Genomic DNA, 18,915 nt, shown 5'->3' with positions numbered 1-18,915 from the left:
TTGGCATGTTTGAAATGTTTTGTTTTTCAGAAAAACGATTTGCTCACTAGCTGTTTCACGCGTTTCTTTCCGTGCTTGTTTAGTTTTCATATTCATCATCATCATCATCATAACAACTCATTACCGGCCCACTACAGGATACGGGTCTCCTTCCACAATGAGTTACGGGTCTCCTTACGAATTGGTGGACTTCACACACCTTTGAGAATATTGTGTAGAACTCTCAGGCATGCAGGTTTCCTCGCGACGTTTTCCTTCACCGTTGAAACAAGTGATGTTTTATTTGCTTAAAACGCACATAACTGGGCCAGCGACTACGGCCTTAACCCCTTCTCATTGTCGGAGGAGACCCGTGCTCTGTAATAGCACGTAGACCCCGTATTTTCCCAAGACTAAAAAGTTCCGAATCTAAGTAAGTAAATTAATATATAGGTGTGTGCAATTAAGTGTACAAACAAGCAGCACTGCAGTACGGTTTCTAGGTGATTTTTCGAATTAAGATTTATGCTAAATAACTTATAAGGTACCTCTATAATATATGCGCCAAATTAACAATCCTATGTGTGTGTTCTCACAATGGTTACAAATTATTTAGATTTAAAAAATGCCAAGAAACTTATGACGACGTATGACGCTCTTTCCTTAGAGGCTTGAAACGTCGCTTGTTGAGGATGTTACTTTTACATTAGCTTAGCTCCATCTTATATGGCAAAGAGGCCCAAATATGAAAACCTTGATAGCAGTTTTATTATTGTGCCTTTTGTGCTACCGGTAGCTCTTTTTATTAAACTGTCAAACAGAGTTATAGAGTTTGCCAGTGATCCTACAGCTGGAAATTTATTTGGCCAGAGAATTAGTTTGGTCTTAGGAAGAGATCATAGGCGCTATGCTGCATTGGTTTCGAAGACGTTTTATATTTAATTGACTTTTATTTTAGTACAATAGGTTTTTGTTTATAAATATTTTAAGTTATTTAAAGTTATATATGAATATTTTATAACAAATTACCAAAATAAATCTTTGAGATGTCTCTCAATAAGTTCAAAGTTTATATAAAACGTAAGCTTACAGAACAATCCTATCATAATATTAAGGATTACTTAAACGATAAAAAGCTTGGGTGTGAATTGCTCTAGCTTCATAGCTAAATAAATTTACTGTAAGATGGTGATAGCAAAAAAAAATTACCCGGCTACATTTGTTGTGGGCTCTTCTTAGACCAGGGCGCGTTTGGAACCCTCGTAGCTTTAGGTTTAAGTTGGCGAACGAAGTTATCACCATCCCCTTACAATTATGTAAACATGTATGTATGAACGCTTCATAAGTGCCTGTGATAGGCCTACATGAAGAAAGAAATTTTAAATTTAAATTCAGAATTTGAATATTAATAGGGACATGCTAAGATTAAAAAATACATATTACTAAGTAACAAAAATAAAACACACAGTTTTATTTCAGGTAAATAAAACTCACTGCTTGCCGAACTATAAGTACCTACATTTGCGATTACCTTTTTTATACTAAAAACAATTGAATGCCAATTGGTAAGCAAATTATGTGTTTAATTTACCTAAACTGATTAAACATTCAATTGTATACATTATAATAAACTTATCTGCTTACCGTTAAGTAGGTAGACATTTTAAAGTCCTACAGATAGAACAGTCGATATAACCCCTGTACAAGGTGCGTGAGCCAGTAACTGTTGTTTAATTAAAATGATTGACAAATTATACATTAATGGCTTTTTATTTATTTCTAATTAAAACGAATAAAATACATAATATATTTGAAGACCGTTTTATTTATAAAAACTACGAATTTTCATGCATTTATATTCAAATTTTCCCTGATTATAATAAAAATTGTCATTAAATTTGAGTTATGCCGCATTTAATAGTAGAAAATTTTCCTCAGTGAGATTTCGTTTAGTTTTGAATTTTTTTTGAATTTAATACTTGGACCTATCTAAATACTTGGACGTGGTATGTTGAGTCGACTGTTATTGTTCCGATTGTCGTTTCAGTAAATGGTCTTCTCGCGAAAAGCTTCGACCAACAATTTAAGAAGCTTTAGCTTGGTTGTTGGATCAAGGGTCGGATACAGAAGGCAGTACTCCTTGAAACGGCGCGTATTGTGAGGAGGTTCCTCACTCTGGAGCCCTGACCGCCGGTTGCTTGGGCATTCAAAAGCCCCGCAAGTGGAGGGTGGATGTTTTTTTTTTTTTTTTAATTTTTAATAGTGTTTTTTATTATATTTTTAAGCATTGCTAAGCATTAAAAAAAGTTAAGAAGAATAAATGATAGAGATATAAAAATGTGCGAGTTCAAAATTTAATTTACATCAAGTAGATCCAATAATATAAGCACCTATAATAATATATTTTGAAACGTCAAGTAGATACGCGTATGTCTGTTTCTAGTGACTCTACGGACGATTCGAATTTAACAATCATTTTTGTATCTCGCGTGAGATGAAAGCGGAGCGATTTGCATCCAAGCAACCTTGTCATTAAGAAAGTCATCAATGGTATAGTAACCTCGATTTATTAAGTGTTTTAATGATTTATTTATACTTATTTATTACCTTGGTGCTGTGCTCACTAGCCTGCTCATCATAGACCCCGGATCTACAATTTGCCGAGCGAAGCCAAAACTGTCGCATACCGCGTATGCATAAAATGCTTTCGAAAATGCTAGGTTTTTAAAAACCAAAAATCAAACTCACTTATAACCACTTTTGAAACTATCTGTAGGTAACTCTACCGCCTAACTCTAACCCCTTCTCCCCCTAGTATGATGAAGATGATGAAATCTACCGCCGGTTCGGAATGCTGAATCTGAAGCCGGCAAGAATCTCAGCAGTTGCTGGTCTACAACATCGGTATTTTGCAATCTGCCTTGTTGTACCTAAGTTGTAATATGCTGAGTTTCTTGCCGGCTCTTGTCAGTCGAATCTGCATTCCGGTGTAGAGTCACACATTAATTAGGCCTACTTGAAATAAATGAATTTTGAATTTTTTGAATTTTTATGAGAAGGGTTTAGGCCTAACACAACCTTAGGCCTCAACCCTTCTCATTGTGGGAGGAGACCCGAGCCCTGTTGCGGGCTAGTAAAGGCTTGATATGAAGATTATTATGGTTATAAAACATATAATAATAATAATAATAATATAGCCTTTTATTCAGATCACTTGGTACATTTGATTCTTCGCGGGTGGCGAATTAAAGAGGAAGTTTGCCACCCAACTAATGACAGGCCTAAGAAGGTGGCGTGCCGTGTAGTGCACGCCTCTCTGGAGGATTTGGCAGCGATCAGGCCAGTGATGATAGGACCCGCCACGCACTGGGGGGTCAAAACCTTGGCGAGAGTGCGGTGAATACGCAAGTGAACCCCGTGCTCTCACTTATAGGGCTATCGAGGGACACACAGAGTTTTTAGTGGGTGCAAGTCCCACATAACTACTCCGTTAACGGAGTGGTATGCGTCAGGCATTTTCTCTGTATAAAAAAAAAAAATGGTACATTTGATTCTTAAGTAAAGAACTAATATTGAAATATTACATTGAATAAACAATTTAAATTAATGTTTGTTGCTTCGTTATCTTTCCTAGATCTGCTTGCCAGTCGGCATAGGCCTCCTCCAATATAAAACATATATTGCTTGTCTATTGTAGGTGCTTCTTTTTATTTTCTTACATACCCATCTAACGTCTGCTAGCTAGATTTATATCTACAACATTCTTGATAATTAATCAGAGCGTCAGTTGGCGTGATAAAAGTCAATCTGACATGCGATATGAGTGCCGAGATAATTATGAGTAATTTGTAATTTAATATGTGAATGTATCTAATAATTGCTTTATTACGATCTAGATATATGTAAAAAATCATACATGTCTCTTCATAATTTTTATTTTTTAATTCTCCTACAATTTAACCCGCATTTAACAGTTCAAAATCTTCGTAACCTGTTAAAAACCAAGTAGGTATATTGATTAACTTCAAGTCTAGCATTTCCTATGTAATATATAATGTCCCTATACAGATATATGCCCGGTTAAAATGAAATTCAATCAAATTCTTACAGGTGGAATTCCTAATATTTTATTACCTATGTAATTTAATAGGTACCTAAGTTAAAATATAATTAAATTCTACCATTTCTTTTTTTATAGTAATAGGTAATTTAGTTTCATCTTATAGCGTAGCTAAAACTGTGTGGATTGGTTGTTTGGCATCGAATTTGGTATCCCCGAAAGGGAGGCCTTAGGTCTAACCATTAGGCTAATACCGCATCACACCCCTTTATCACTTAATAAAAAATAAAAAAAATATAAATACAGAGTTCTCTGAAAAGGCGCTCATGTACACACCCTATATAAATCGGAAGTTATTCGAACAGATAATCGAAAGATACGGTAAAAAACGTTATTATCTGTGTAAGAAAAACAATCTGTGAGGATGTAATAACTCTTGATTAACCGTAATGAAACTATCATTGTACTGAATAGCAGTAATTACGTGTTATCAAGTCGAGAGGTGATAAGGACAAAGTATTAACAAGGAAAATAGCTTTAATAGAGGTGCTGAGTGCTGCTAAATGACGTTGACAGAACCTAAACAATTAATATTCTGTGGTTTATCACAGCGAAAAAAAATATATTTATAAACTAAATGTTTATCCGCTCTATAAACGATTCTGATTTTCAGAAAAAAAATATACAAAGTTTTTAACGAAACCACAGGAAATTTTATGATCTATAAATAAATAAACGATTTTCAAAATTATTCTTTTCGTTACATTATTTTTGCTCTTTTTATAAAAAACAATGTACCTTCGTGTAAATGAGAACCAAAATAATAATTCAGACGCTTTAGAGGTAGATTATTTACTGTTTCTGAGACTTATCTGTGAAACCGAAACGCTAATAGTTCTGAGTTAACTATTGTTTTTATACAGCCCTAACATCACATGCAAAAGTAAAATCAAGTACTCTTCTTACTTTATTAGGTACGCGTCGCCTAGCGTAGTATGCACATGTTGGTCTTTTATCTTTAGAATTTTTGGAATCAGTTTGTAAGCAAAAATAAATATGTTTCTTTTGATTTCATATTTTTACAGGGTGATACCTTATGAAATATACTTATGCCTTCAAAAGCATTTCGTAATTCCGTTACACGTTGTATCTATATATATATATATATACCTCTATAACTCTATATAGGTATATAACTCAATACACAAGAATAGACTTAATAAAATAACAATTTAAGCAATGTCAAAAACGTATTACGTGAGGTAACGTTTAACGTAAGTAAAAGTGGTTAGAAAGAATCGATTCTTTCGTAAATCTGACTTATTAGAAGAAGACTGCGAAAGGTAAAGAAGTCCGTTGTGGGGTTCCGTTTATAACATGATTCCAAAGGAAATTTTTGACCTACCCATACATAAATTTAAAATAATATGTTTAAACACATTTATTACTGCGAGAAATTGATGATTTCCTGATGACAACGTTGGTTGAAAGCAGTCAGCTCCGGTCTCATACTTCAGGTACCCCATAAGATAGAAAATGATTGTTGAATTGGATAAAATGTTTATGTAGAAAAAGAAGAACTGCTGAGTTTCCTGACAGCATCTTCTCGGTAGAATCTGACTTCCTAACCCATGGTAGAGTCTCTGAAAATCTGGCTAACTTCACTTTCGAAATGTATCTACCTACCTATAAAGTAGGCGTATAGATACCTAGTTTAAATTAATTAATTTTACATTTAATTTGATAAAGGGCGCTTCAAACATATTCGATGTTTCATTTGGAAACATAATAGGTTAGTATATCAGCATAAATAAGTAGATAGAGGCTATATGTCGGTATAGTAAGAGCTAGGTACACTTCGCTTGTAATAATAAAAAATATTTATATATTAAACTACAAAGAGGCCTATATGATGTTTAGGGCTATTTTTAGTTTAAAATTTAATATAAATTAAACTTTTACTAACTATCCAAAATAGGTTATTCTGAAACACGTGAATAGAACGGAAGATCAAAATGTTACTTATTAAGAAAGTGGTAAAAAAATTAAATGTTACGAAATTTAACCTAGAGCTTATAAATAAATAAATAGTAAATAAATAAATATACTACGACAATACACACGTCGCCATCTAGTCCCAAAGAAAGCGTAGCTTGTGTTATGATTACTAAGAGAACTGATTAATAATTTTATGAATAATATACATAAGTACTTATAAGTATATAGATAAACACCCAAACGCCCACACACTATTACCTATAGTTTCATTACAGCCAATCAAGAGTGTTTGCATCCTCACAGATTGTTTAACAAATGTTAGATTGTAATTATTATTAAGCGTTTTCTAATTGGAATTATATTTAGGTATAAATAAAATTAAAAAAAAAACCCAGACACTGAATAACATTCATGTTCATCACACAAACATTGCCCAGTTGTGGGAAACGAACCCACGGCCTTGGGCTCAGAAAGTAGGGTCGCTGCCCACTGCGCCAAACGGCCGTTAAGGCCGATTGATTGCTTAATAGTTAAGAAGGGCAAACAAACAAACAAAAAAATACTTTAGCCTTTATAATATTAGTAAGGATAAAGCTTGTCTAATGTTCAACGGTTATGTTTTCTTACCCTGGAGAATATTCCCATGAATAATAATTATTTCGTACAAATTGTACCTATTTATGATAAATAATAAAGTTGTTGTAAAAGCGTACAAAAACAGTTGCAAGATGTGCACTGAAAATCCAAAGTTTATGTGTAAATATTTTTTCAAATTATTGATTTTTAAAAAAGCGTCGTCCTAATTTTTGTATTTAAAGTTTTGTAGAAGAATTCTATTTAAAAAAAAATACCAATTAGGTATGCAGATTCTACCATAACATTTTAATATAGTTTATGTTATTTTTTGAACGTGCTTTTGTTAGTAACAATAACACACGTCTAGCAACATTTATGCGTTTATTTTTTTTACCATGTTTAAGGTAGCTATTTGTTATAAAGGTTTAGTTTAAAATACTAAATATTTAAAAACATTCTGTTCTGACTTTGTTAACATTTATTTTATTTAACTAATGATAGAATATAAATAAACATATTACAAAAAAATATACACCTACCTACCTACTAAATATTTATCCATTATAATGAAACAATTAGTACCTACTTATAAATATGTAGGTTTAGGTATATTACAGCATTTTTGTAAGGTATAATAAATAACAGACAGCAATTCTTATCGGTCAATAATTTATTTATAGTGCCGATCAAGGTTTAATTTGATAATACCTAAAGATTCCTTATTCAGACAAAATAAGATATTTATTTAGTTAATAATAATAGATAAATATATTGTTCACATTAACCCCCTTCAAATAACACTTTAAAAATATACGTGTTCAGTGTTACCCTAATTAATGTTCACATTTACCCTACAGAAAAACGTGCCAGATATAGACAACAAGGATTTCGTGTTATCAAAATATACTTAAGTAACATAAATAACGAAAAATAATAAGATATGTTACCAAATGTTTAACAATTTAAAAAACGAGACTTTACTAATAGGTTTACGTTATTCACTCATTTAATTCTAAATATCAATATGAGAAGTATTTTTGCAAGGATCTTAAACAAAAAATATTTTTATTTTCGGGGTAAGGGTAAAATGAACTTACATAACTTAAATCTGCCGCCTAAATATGGATAAGAACTTAGGAAGTTTAATAAAATGACTCATGAATTTATGCAACTACATTTACGTGGCAACTATAATTAATGAAATGGTTGAGAATGTTTTGTAATAACGCGACCCTTCGCTTCATCGGTAATTAAGCGTGACAGGACAATAGCCCTAAAGACCTTAGGTTCTAAACGCTTCGGATTTCAACTTACTTCTATACAGTTTAAGTATAAAATGCACGGATGAAAACCTTATTGGAATTTAATTAATAACTAATTTCATCGACGCGACGGGCAAAATAACAAAACAATACCTATTATGCAACCACGTAGGTACCTTCTGAAGTTATTTCTTTTCTAGGTATAAATACTACGACAATAGATACATCGCCATCAAGCCTTAAAGTAAGCGTAGCTTGTGTTATGGGTACTAAGAAGGCTGATGAATATTTTAATGAATAATATACATAAATGCTTACAATAAACAGATATACACCCAGACACTGAGGAACATTTATGTTCATCACACAAACATTTTTCAGTTGTGGGAGTCGAACCCACGGCCTTGGACTCAGGAAGTAGGGTCGCTGCCCACTGCGCAAATCGGCCATCAAACCCATCAAATTATAAGCTAGGTATGCGTATAATTGCATTTCTACTTTATTGCTCACTATTAACAGTCATTGTTGTTTTTATATTGACTGTAAATATGCAGGGGTAAAGAATGCTTATAAGTTGCAGTAAAAATGTAAGTTTATTTATGATTAGGAGATATTTTTATTCTTTTTCCACACTATAAAATTGGTTCAGATTTCATCTCATTTAATTGGATCATTCACATGGACATTTTAAAATCATATCCGATATCGAAATTCAATGTATTGTTGTTTTCGTCACAAAAGAGTAGAATGCTCGAACTCTACAATATCTCAATTATAAAAAGGTAATAGTCCTTCTGACATAAACTACCTACGTAAGTCAGAAACTATTCTATAAATAATGCCCTTTTTCCGGTATATAAACCAGAATCAATTAAAACCTTGATTGACACTATAAACAGCAATCCTAATAGTGATAAAATCTAAACTGGCAACTAACCGAAGTAATACGTCAGGTACAAACCTTCTATACTTCCGTAATATAAAATTCTATACCACAAACATAATTAATTATCTACAAGTTCTAAAATGTTAAAACTAAAGATTTGATATGATAAATAAATTCTTCGTAGGAAAACTTGGTAGCATAAAAATTTCGGTAAATGCTTCGGGAAGGCATAAAATAGAGTCTTAACTAAGATAAATAAAACGGTACATTTAATAAATAATCTATATGCCCATCTACTGACCCTGTTGGGTAGGCGAGGATATGCCACCGAAAATAAAATCTAAAATCAACCCTGTCATACCTATCTCAGCGAATCTAACGCACAACGGAAACGATTATGAATCGAAAGGCAATTCACTAAATCGGTAGTACATACCTGTGAAGATGCTCAGCACTTCAAGCACTGCTCAACACTCAACGACAATAATACCCAGAACTCAACGCCTCAACATCACGGCACGGGCGCGTGCTTCTACTCGGAAAAGTCTATATTGCAATCACTGATACGTCCGACGGACAGCGCCGTGCCATATATTTATCACCATATTTACACTATCAGTCTGTCGAAGGCTACTCTTCGTCGACGTTGATCTCCGAGTCGGCCGAGTCTTCGTCGTACGTCGACGAGGACGCGAACCCTCGGCCCAACACGGCGGAGCGGTTCTTAGCGGCGGCTGCTCGATCTCTTTGCCGTCGGTTTTTGAACCAGTTCCCGACTTGCGTCGGCGTCAGCCCCGTTGCAGCCGCTAGTTCCCTCTTTTTCGTCGGATTCGGATAAGGATCTTGGAGGTACCATTCTCGGAGGAGAGATCGCGTTCGTTCTTTAAAACAGTGTGTCTTTTGCTCGCCGTCCCAGATCGTCCTCGGCAGCGGGAACTTCTTGCGCACGCGGTACTTGTCGACGGGCCCGAGCGGGCGGCCGCGGAGGCGCTCCGCCTCCTGGTAGTGCGCCTCGAGCCATAGCGCCTGCAGCTTGGCGTGGCTGGCGCGTTGGAAGCGGTGCCGCTCCAGGATGGCGTACAGCTCGCGGTGGCGGCCGGCGTGGAAGGCCACCACGGCGCGCGCGCGCAGCACGGCCTCGCAGCGCTCTAGCTCGGCCACGTTGGGGTGCGCCACGGGCAGCGACCACAGGAAGCGCGCCAGGCGCTCCACGTCGCCGCTCTCCTCCAGCGTCTCGCACACGGTGGCCACCTGCGCGGCGCTGAACGACAGCGTGGGCAGCGGCAGCAGCGGCGTGGGCGCGGCCAGCTCCAGCGCGCCCAGCGACAGCGGCGCCGGCTCGCACGCGGGCTCGGCGGCGCGGTCGGGCGCGGCGCCGCGGTGCGCCTCCAGGATGCGCGCGTGCAGCGCCGCCGTCGTGGACTCGTCCCAGGAGCCGCGCATCGGTGCGAGTGTGCGCGCCGGAGTCGCGCGCCGTTTGAGCCGCCGGCCGGGCGCGCGCCCCGAGCGGGGCGTGGAGACCCGCGCGGCGATTGGCCGCCGGGGCCGCAACGCGCGGCGCGCCAGCCAATCGCGCGCGCCCCGCCCGGGGGCCGGATAGCTTTCAACCGCGCCGCGTCGCGTATCCGGCGGGCGCGTTTAACGGGCGGCGGGGCGCGGCCCCCCCGCGCCGCCATGATCCGTCACGCACACCGCGGCGCCCCGCGCCCCGCGCCCCCGCGCCTCACACCAGCTCTAGGCTCATTTACACTTGCTACCAGGGATGGAATATCTTTTTGATGGAAGCAGTTATTTTCATGAAAATATACTTTCAGTACATTTTCATCACAATAGCGTACAAGAGACCTACTTAATATGGCTACTTAGTGACTTTATAATATTTGAACCGATGTTTTTTGTTTTTTTTTTAATTATCAATTAAAAATGATCACAGAGGTTTGTCCTCGGTGCCTAAGTTTATGGTATGCCTTTATAATATATAATCAAACAACTATATACACTATATAACTATATATTACCTACACAATTAGCTACGAATAAAATGACCATGGTTACCCTAATCCTCGTTTACATTTTCCTACCTATCCCTTCGAGAAACAGCATAACTGCTATTGTTCATTCAACTGATCAATTCTGATAATTTTGTTAAACAAAATCTTACGGATAAATAGTTGGTCTAAGTCTCACCAACTGAGGTGGGTACACAGGATTAGGTAGGTAAAGTCCCGCATCCCCGGTGGAAGGGCAGCCTAGGGCCGCTCGCCGCTAGATTACCTCGGAGCCTGCAATTAATAGCCTCCACACATCACAATTGGTATAGTAATATTTTTATAATTTTTATAGTGTTTTTACCTACACTTAGAGATAATATCAACTCTATAAATTTAAAATGCCAAAGAATCACAGGTTATAATCTTGTCGGTTCCAAAAAATTTTATTTTTTTTATTTTATTTAAACGTCTTTATTGCGTAGTAAAGGAGACATTAAAAATGTACTTTTAAAAAAATTAGAAGCAAAAGGCGATTTTATCACTAAAAGTGATTTTATATTCATTTTAAACTTATTCATTTTACTTACTTTATAATATTGGTATAATATTTATTACACCATCCACCATGAATTCGCTATAGGTAGCTATATATGTAGCAACAATGCCGTCACACCTTTGCTATAATATTTTCTCTACTGCGTACAATATAGTGTATTTTATTTCAGGGTAGGCAGTGCTTTTGTATATGTATGAAGTGCACGACACTGTGTATATACCTACCTACTTATTTATTTACTTACATAATTTCAGATACCTACCCATCTACTTTTTTATTCTTGGCAAATTAGTTCATTTCGTTCATCATCGTCACACGTTCATTGTAACTCATAAAGCCTATAAAATTAACTTTGGATTAAAGTAAATCTGACTGTGCTGTTCTGGCATCACGAAAATAAATCAAAACAAGATTAAGAAAAAACTGTCGAATTAGTTCTCAAATTTTTACAGAATTAATTTTATGGAATTCCATAAAAAATGAACGAGTTACGGTAACGTGGATAACGTGGACGCAAGTACATGAAAACTTGCAATAAGGATGTTGATAGTGACGGACTGACGAAACGCACAATAATTTGCCCTCGCCCAGTATAGAGATTACCTTCGAACCTACTATTAAAATCTTTCATAGATCACTCGAGAACATTACGCGCTTTTATTTGCGTCGATCGATAGATCTATAAACTTGCCGGATAATCTTTCGCATGCCTGTGTAATTAAAGTCCAGCTGACGTTTGAAACGCACAATTATTTGCTCTATCGCCGTTACATTGCCCCGGAGCCTGCATTTAATAGCCTTCACACAGCACCCGGTTGTATTACATTTGTAAACTTGCCGGATAATCCTTCGCATGTCTGTTTATTAACGTCCGGATACTTTTGAAACGCACAACTATTTGCTCCATGTACCACATCAAGCACTTTAAGTTATTAAATGTTTATACAATTTATTTATAACTATGACCTATAGGTATTAGTATCATCATCATCATCATCATCATCACATCAACCGATAGACGTCCACTGCTGGATATAGGTCTTTTGTAGGGAGTTCCAAGTTCCACGATTCTGAGCCGCTTGGATCCAACGGCTACCTGCGACGCGCTTAATGTCGTCTGTCCACCTCGTTGGGGGTCGACCAACGCTGCGCTTACCAGTACGGGGCTGCCATTCCAGCACCTTGGGACCCCAACGTCCATCCTTTCTCCGAACTATGTGCCCGGCCCATTGCCACTTAAGCTTCGCGACTCGTTGAGCTATGTCGGTAACTTTGGTTCTTCTACGAATCTCCACATTTCTGATTCGATCGCGTAGAGATACTCCGAGCATAGCTCTCTCCATCGCCCGCTGAGTGACTCTAAGCCTTCTTATGAGGCCCACAGTTAACGACCATGTTTCAGAGCCATAGGTCATCACTGGCAACACGCACTGTTCGATTACCTATAGGCGCATTGAATTAAAAAAAAAACACTACAGTTTATGTAAATACTGAGTCGTTGCAACCTTTGTACCTAAGGAGCAAGGTGCCTACTGTACTGTAAAGGTATGTTCACTTTTTTAAACTTGTAAATTTATTATTATTATTATTAAACTCTTTATTTGTATACCACAACATTTAAAATATAACAAAAACAGAAACAGCGAAAAAAGTAGTAATACAAAAGGCGGCCTTATCGCTTAATAGCGATCTCTGCCAGGCAACCTTAGAATTAGGAAAAAAAAGAAGAGGAGAATAGACTGCTGGTGGTACAAATATTAAAATACATACATGCAAATAACTACATGCTAATACATAAACTAGTGTGCACAAATAGATAAAAAGTAAATAATATAATAAATAAATAAATATAAAAATAAACTAATATATATAATAACAACACTTACATAATTAAATACTTTAACATACAATAAATGAGTAAGTATATACATACTATTAAAAGTACTAGTAAGTAAATTTAGTTTTGTGAAGAGATATTTTGTATAACAGAATTGGTAAAATTAATCGCAGCCTATTTTTACTTTAAATATACCTACCTACTCATTTATTTATTTTTATTTTTGGTTCGGTTTTTCGCAAAACCGGCTTCCTAATTCAAAGTGTTTCTAAGTTAATCTAAGTTTTAAGCGCACGGAATTGAAAGCAAACCAAGTATTAAAACCGTTTGTTACTTTACCTACTAGCTGTGGGATTAAAAGTAGCTAATGTTAGTTAGTTATGTTAGCTCTCCGTCCTTTCAACTAACTCTATGCCAAAAATCAAGTCAATTTTAATTAATTGTAAGTTTCTTTACAATAATTCATTGTAAAGTCAACATCTCCTGAGGATGCTCCGGTTACGGAGCGATACGTGCGTAGAGGGTGCATTGCCGAAGACCTGTTTGGTGTGGAGTATAAGGATTGAATAAATTATAAATTACACCATACAGATTCTCCTGGTTTTCGCGGAGTAGGTATAGCGAATTAAGCTTAATATTCATAATTTAAAAGAAGTTAAGGTGTGAAGGAATGACAAACATACAAACAAACAAACCTTTTTTAATATTAGTAAGTAGGTATAGCTAAAACTACACGTGAGTCTGATTTCATATAAACCATCCTAGGCGAATTTATACAAAGTTTCACGAAGTCATGTTCCAGCTACAGCGAGCGGCGAGATTTCACCGTGAAAGCCTTTCCACAGTATTAAGTTATTGAACGGCAAACCACACCCCGTGTAACTCACCCCCACCCCGGTGGGCCGCGACCCCTCCCGGGGGGTGAGTGAGCTCGTACAGTACAGATTACGTCAATGTTGTGCAAATGTTTTTTTTTTGAGTTACCAGTTGACTGTTGAGTCAATGGATTAGAAAAAAAACCTACCAAGTGCGAGTATCTCTCGTGCACGAATGGTTTCGTACCATTATCTATAAAAACGGCAAAAAAAAATGTATGTTAAATAACAGCCCCGTAATTTTTTATTTTATTTTATATTTTAGTATTTTGTTATTATATATAGCGGCAACAGAAAAACATCATTTATGTGAAAATTTCCGTCGTCTAACTATCACGGTTCTTGAGATACAGCTTGGTGACAGACGGACAGTCAGCGGGGTCTCAGTAATAGGGTCCACTTTAACTCTTTGAGTACGGAACCCTAAAAATGATGTTTTGTGTTGATGTTTTTATAATTGCGTTCTGTGAAATACCAGCAGTACAGTGTCCACGTGCGTAAGAGAGCACGTGAGGCCGTGGTTCCCGACTTTACTAATCATATTAGAAGTAAAAATAAACTTGTAGTGCAGTTTACTAGGCTCAATAAAATTAGTAATTCATTTAAGGGTAATTGTATATCTTTTTATAACAAATTACCAGATGAAGCTTCTAGAAAATTCCTATTATAATATTAAGGATTACATGTCTGATAATAAAGCTTGGGTATGAATTGCTCTAACTTCATAGCTCAACATTAACTAAACTGTGAGATGGTGATAACAAAAACCTGGCTAAGTTTCGCTATCAATACTCACTGCTTTACACTCTTTTTATATGTCATTAACGCAACAAAAGTGCCATCTATGTACCTATTTGAATAAAGAAATATTTGACTTTGACTTTGACTTTGATAAATGGTAAGAGTAATAAAACAATTAATGAATGAACGGATTCGCTTTTATTGTACACAACATAAACACACCTAAGTATAGAAATATGAAAATAAAAATTTAACGAAAAGTGTACAATTTATTATCTATTACTTTTTAAACGGATTTCATCGTAAATCTGCAACCGTTAGTTAAACAGACTACGGTATCCCTACCATTTCTTAAACAGAGTACTTCGCTACCATACCTACCTACCACAAGCAAATGCGATCATCATTAATTCATAAGGCTTGTTAAGATTGCCGCTTTAAACTTTGTCGAAGGTACAAGAGTGGGGAGACAAAGATGTAATGAAGAAGTTAGGAAGCCTTCGTTAGAACTCTTCAGTAGTCTTCGTACTGAATTTGCTCGCATGCAATCAACGAGTCGTTTTCGAGTGCTAAACTCTGTGTCGGTAAAGAAAAATGGACCCAATGTCACTCGTTTTAAAATTCAAAATTCAAAGTGCACTTTTGCACTTTTGAAACGTCAAGTCTGTCTGTGTGTAGTGACTCTACCACCGGTTCGGAAGGCAGATTCTACCGAGAAGAAGCCGGCAAAAAAACTCAGCAGTTGCTCTTTTCCAATATCAACAATTTACATTTTACATTTTAAAATTCATTTTTCTATCTTGTGAAAGATGGAAGCGGAGCCGGATGCTTCCAAGCAACCTTGTCATTAAGAAATTCATCAATTGTATAGTAACGTCGCTGTTATAAATGTGTTTTAACACATCATTTAATCTTATGCATTGGTAGGTCCTATATAGGACTTTATAATGAATTATTAGTATATTAGGTATAAGTATTTATGTATATTATTCATAAAAATATTCATCATTCAACTTAGTGCCCATAACACAAGCTATGCTTACTTTGGGGCTAGACAGCGAGGTGTGTATTGTCATAGTATACTAATATATTTATTTCTTTTACACCGATGTTCAAGAAGAATTTCATACTCGAAAACGACCCGAGCGAGCGAGACAATCTGGTAGGTACTAAGGCTACTGATAGGTGGATGGGGGCCCAGATATCACTATTCACCGTTGTAATAGATTTTTGACGTGACAACGTCTTATAATTTGATGGAGCCGGCTGCACGCACGAAAAAACATGACGTATGCGGCGTTACCTCGCTCTGAGGCGTTCCATTCAAGGATTGAAGTGCAAGCGAGAGCGCGGAACGAGCGACAAAGAGGCACAGTCGGCCTCCGCGTTCGACATCTGTCTCTCTCCTACTTGAGTGAGCGATGCGTCCGCGTGGACAGCTTCTATACAATAATACATTTACATGTTTTCGGCAAGGATGAAGTGCAGTGAAAAGTGAGTGTGGTGTCAATTGTTTATAGCAACGATAATATCTATCAAACTAATAAAATTAAAATTTTCTTTTGAAAAATGCAACCATTCCATCAGTATTTTCTTACGACGTTGTCACGTTCAACTATCGTCAGTAAGCCGACTTTACAGACAACCAATTTTTTTTTTGATAGCCACTAGAACATCAATTTATATAATAGCGATTCTACGTAATCGTTGCAAACGGTATTGAACCTGTTTTTTTTTAATTCCACTACAAGTAAGCCCTTGACTGCAATCTTACCTGTTGGTAAGTAGTGATGCAGTCTTAGATGGTAGCGGGCTAACCTGCTAGGGTGGTCATACCCCTAATCGGTTTCAACGCGACAATTCACCGGAACACTAAATCGCTTAGCGGCACGTTTTTGTCGGTAGGGTGGTAACTAGCCACGGCCAAAGCCTCCAACCAGACCAGAGAAAATTCAAAAATTACAATGTTTCAATTTGCCCCTGCCGGAAATCGAACCCGGAAACTCCTAACACAAAATCGCTTAGCGGTCTTTTGGAGCTGTGGTAATGAGAGAATAAAATATAAAAATAAAAATTATATGTTAGCACAACTTAGTAACATTAAAATTTCATACCCAATCTTTTAATCGCATAAGTAAACCTAATACGTAATAGGATTGTGCCTATATACCTACGTAGGTTGTTATCCCATCCCTCTTACAAATCATAGAAATAGAAAATAGAATCTCTGGTACCAACCCCTCCCCCTAAGATTTTATATCAGGCAAACAAAGATAACCACCCCCTATCGACCCGCTCCCCCCCGGGGCGAACAGAAGGCTGGATACGATCCGGGCGCAACACCGGGGATATCAGCTATACGAGCCACTTGTAAAACTGGCCTTGTATGTGCGACTTTGGTGCTACTTAACATTTACTTTACTTTAGTGAAACGTAAATTAAATAGCTATACCTACCTACGACTTCTTAAATTCAAATTCAAATTCAAATTCAAAAATGTTTTATTCATGTAGAACTTATTACAAGCACTTATGAAGCGTTCAAACATTCAACATTTTTATTTATTTAGATGTTACACTAATGTTAGTGATGTTGATAACTGCATTCGTTAACTTAAAATAAAGCTAGGAGGCCTCCAAACGCGTCCTGGTCTAAGAAGAGCCCACCACAAACTTAGCCAGCCTTTTTTTTTGTTATATCACAGACTAGTTAATGTGGAGCAATGGAGTTAGAGCAAATGATACCCAAGCTTTTTTATCATACACGTAATCCTTAATAATATAATAGGATTTTTCTATAAGCTTACGTTTGATATAAACTTTGAACTTATTGAGAGACATCTCAAAGATTTCATCGTATCAGAAGTTCGATTTTTCACATCTTCAGGGTGTTTTAGACCTGATGGTTTAAATTACAACTCCATATACAGCAATCAGACAGACAGACAGTCCGACATCAAAGTGATCCTGTAAGGGTTGGACGGCCGTGGGCAGTGGGCAGCGACTCTGCTTTATGAGTTCAAGGTTCAGGGTTCGTTTCCCACAACTGGAAAATCTTTGTGTGATGAACGTGAATGTTTTTCAGTGTCTAGGTGTTTATATGTACCTAAACTACGCTTATTTTTGGACTACATGACGATGTGTGTATGTTCGTAGTATATATATTTATTATCTATTGCATCTGGTAATTTGTTATAAAAAGATATACAATTACCCTTAAATTAATTACTAATTTTATGCAGCCTAAAACTTAAGGCAGTGACATTACAGGGTTCGATTTCTAGCATCATCATCATCATCATCATCATCATCATCATCATCATCATCATCATCATCATCATCATCATCATCTCAATCAATCGACGTCGACTGCTGGACATAGGTCTTTCGTGGGGAGTTCCACAATGCACGGTCCTGGGCCGCTTGCCTCCAACGGCTCCCAGCTACTCGCCTGATGTCATCTGTCCACCTCGTTTGGGGCCGACCTACGCTGCGTTTACCGGTGCGGGGTCGCCATTCCAGCACCTTAAGACCCCACCGTCCATCGGTTCTCCGAGCTATGTGCCCCGCCCATTGCCACTTCAGCTTCGCAACTCGCTGAGCTATGTCGGTAACTCTGGTTCTTCTACGGATCTCCTCATTTCTGATTTGATCACGTAGAGATACTCCTAACATAGCTCTCTCCATTGCCCGCTGAGTGACTCTGAGCCTTCTTATGAGGCCCATAGTTAGCGGCCATGTCTCTGATCCTATATATGATTTCTACCATGGCTAAAGCTAATTTTATAGATTTTATTTTATATATTGGATCATCATCATCATATCAACCCATCACCGGCCCACTACAGGAAACGGGTGAAATCCCATACTGAGAAGGGGTTAAGGCCGTAGTCCACCACGCTGGCCCGGTGCGGATTAGTGGACACTACACACCATTGAGAACATTATGGAGAACTCTCAGGCATGCAGGTTTCCACACGATGTTTTCCTTCACCGTTAATATATTGTATATTACTAATAAATATATATCTATACGATGAATATCAATAAATAGGAACAATATTGCTATCTTATATCGTTAATTCTTGTATATATGTACTTAATTGGAATCTCGGAATCGGCTCCAACGATTTTCATGAAATTAAGTAAACAGGG

The 18,915-nt window shown here is 37.1% G+C and overlaps 1 protein-coding gene across 1 annotated transcript; it reads right to left on the bottom strand.

Moving 5' to 3' along the window:
• Positions 1-9,391: 9,391 nt before the first annotated feature.
• On the bottom strand, positions 9,392-10,219 carry LOC120629996 (homeobox protein SIX6-like). Its single transcript, XM_039899111.1, has one exon. The coding sequence runs from the start codon at positions 10,202-10,204 to the stop codon at positions 9,392-9,394; it is 813 nt and encodes a 270-aa protein (XP_039755045.1). The 5' UTR covers positions 10,205-10,219.
• Between the last annotated feature and the right edge of the window lie 8,696 nt (positions 10,220-18,915).

The sequence above is a fragment of the Pararge aegeria genome, chromosome 15, assembly GCF_905163445.1.
Source record: "Pararge aegeria chromosome 15, ilParAegt1.1, whole genome shotgun sequence".
In the NCBI taxonomy this organism is placed as follows: Eukaryota; Metazoa; Arthropoda; class Insecta; order Lepidoptera; family Nymphalidae; genus Pararge; species Pararge aegeria.
Note: the sequence above shows the minus strand (reverse complement) of the source record. Positions and strands in the feature narration are given on the sequence as shown.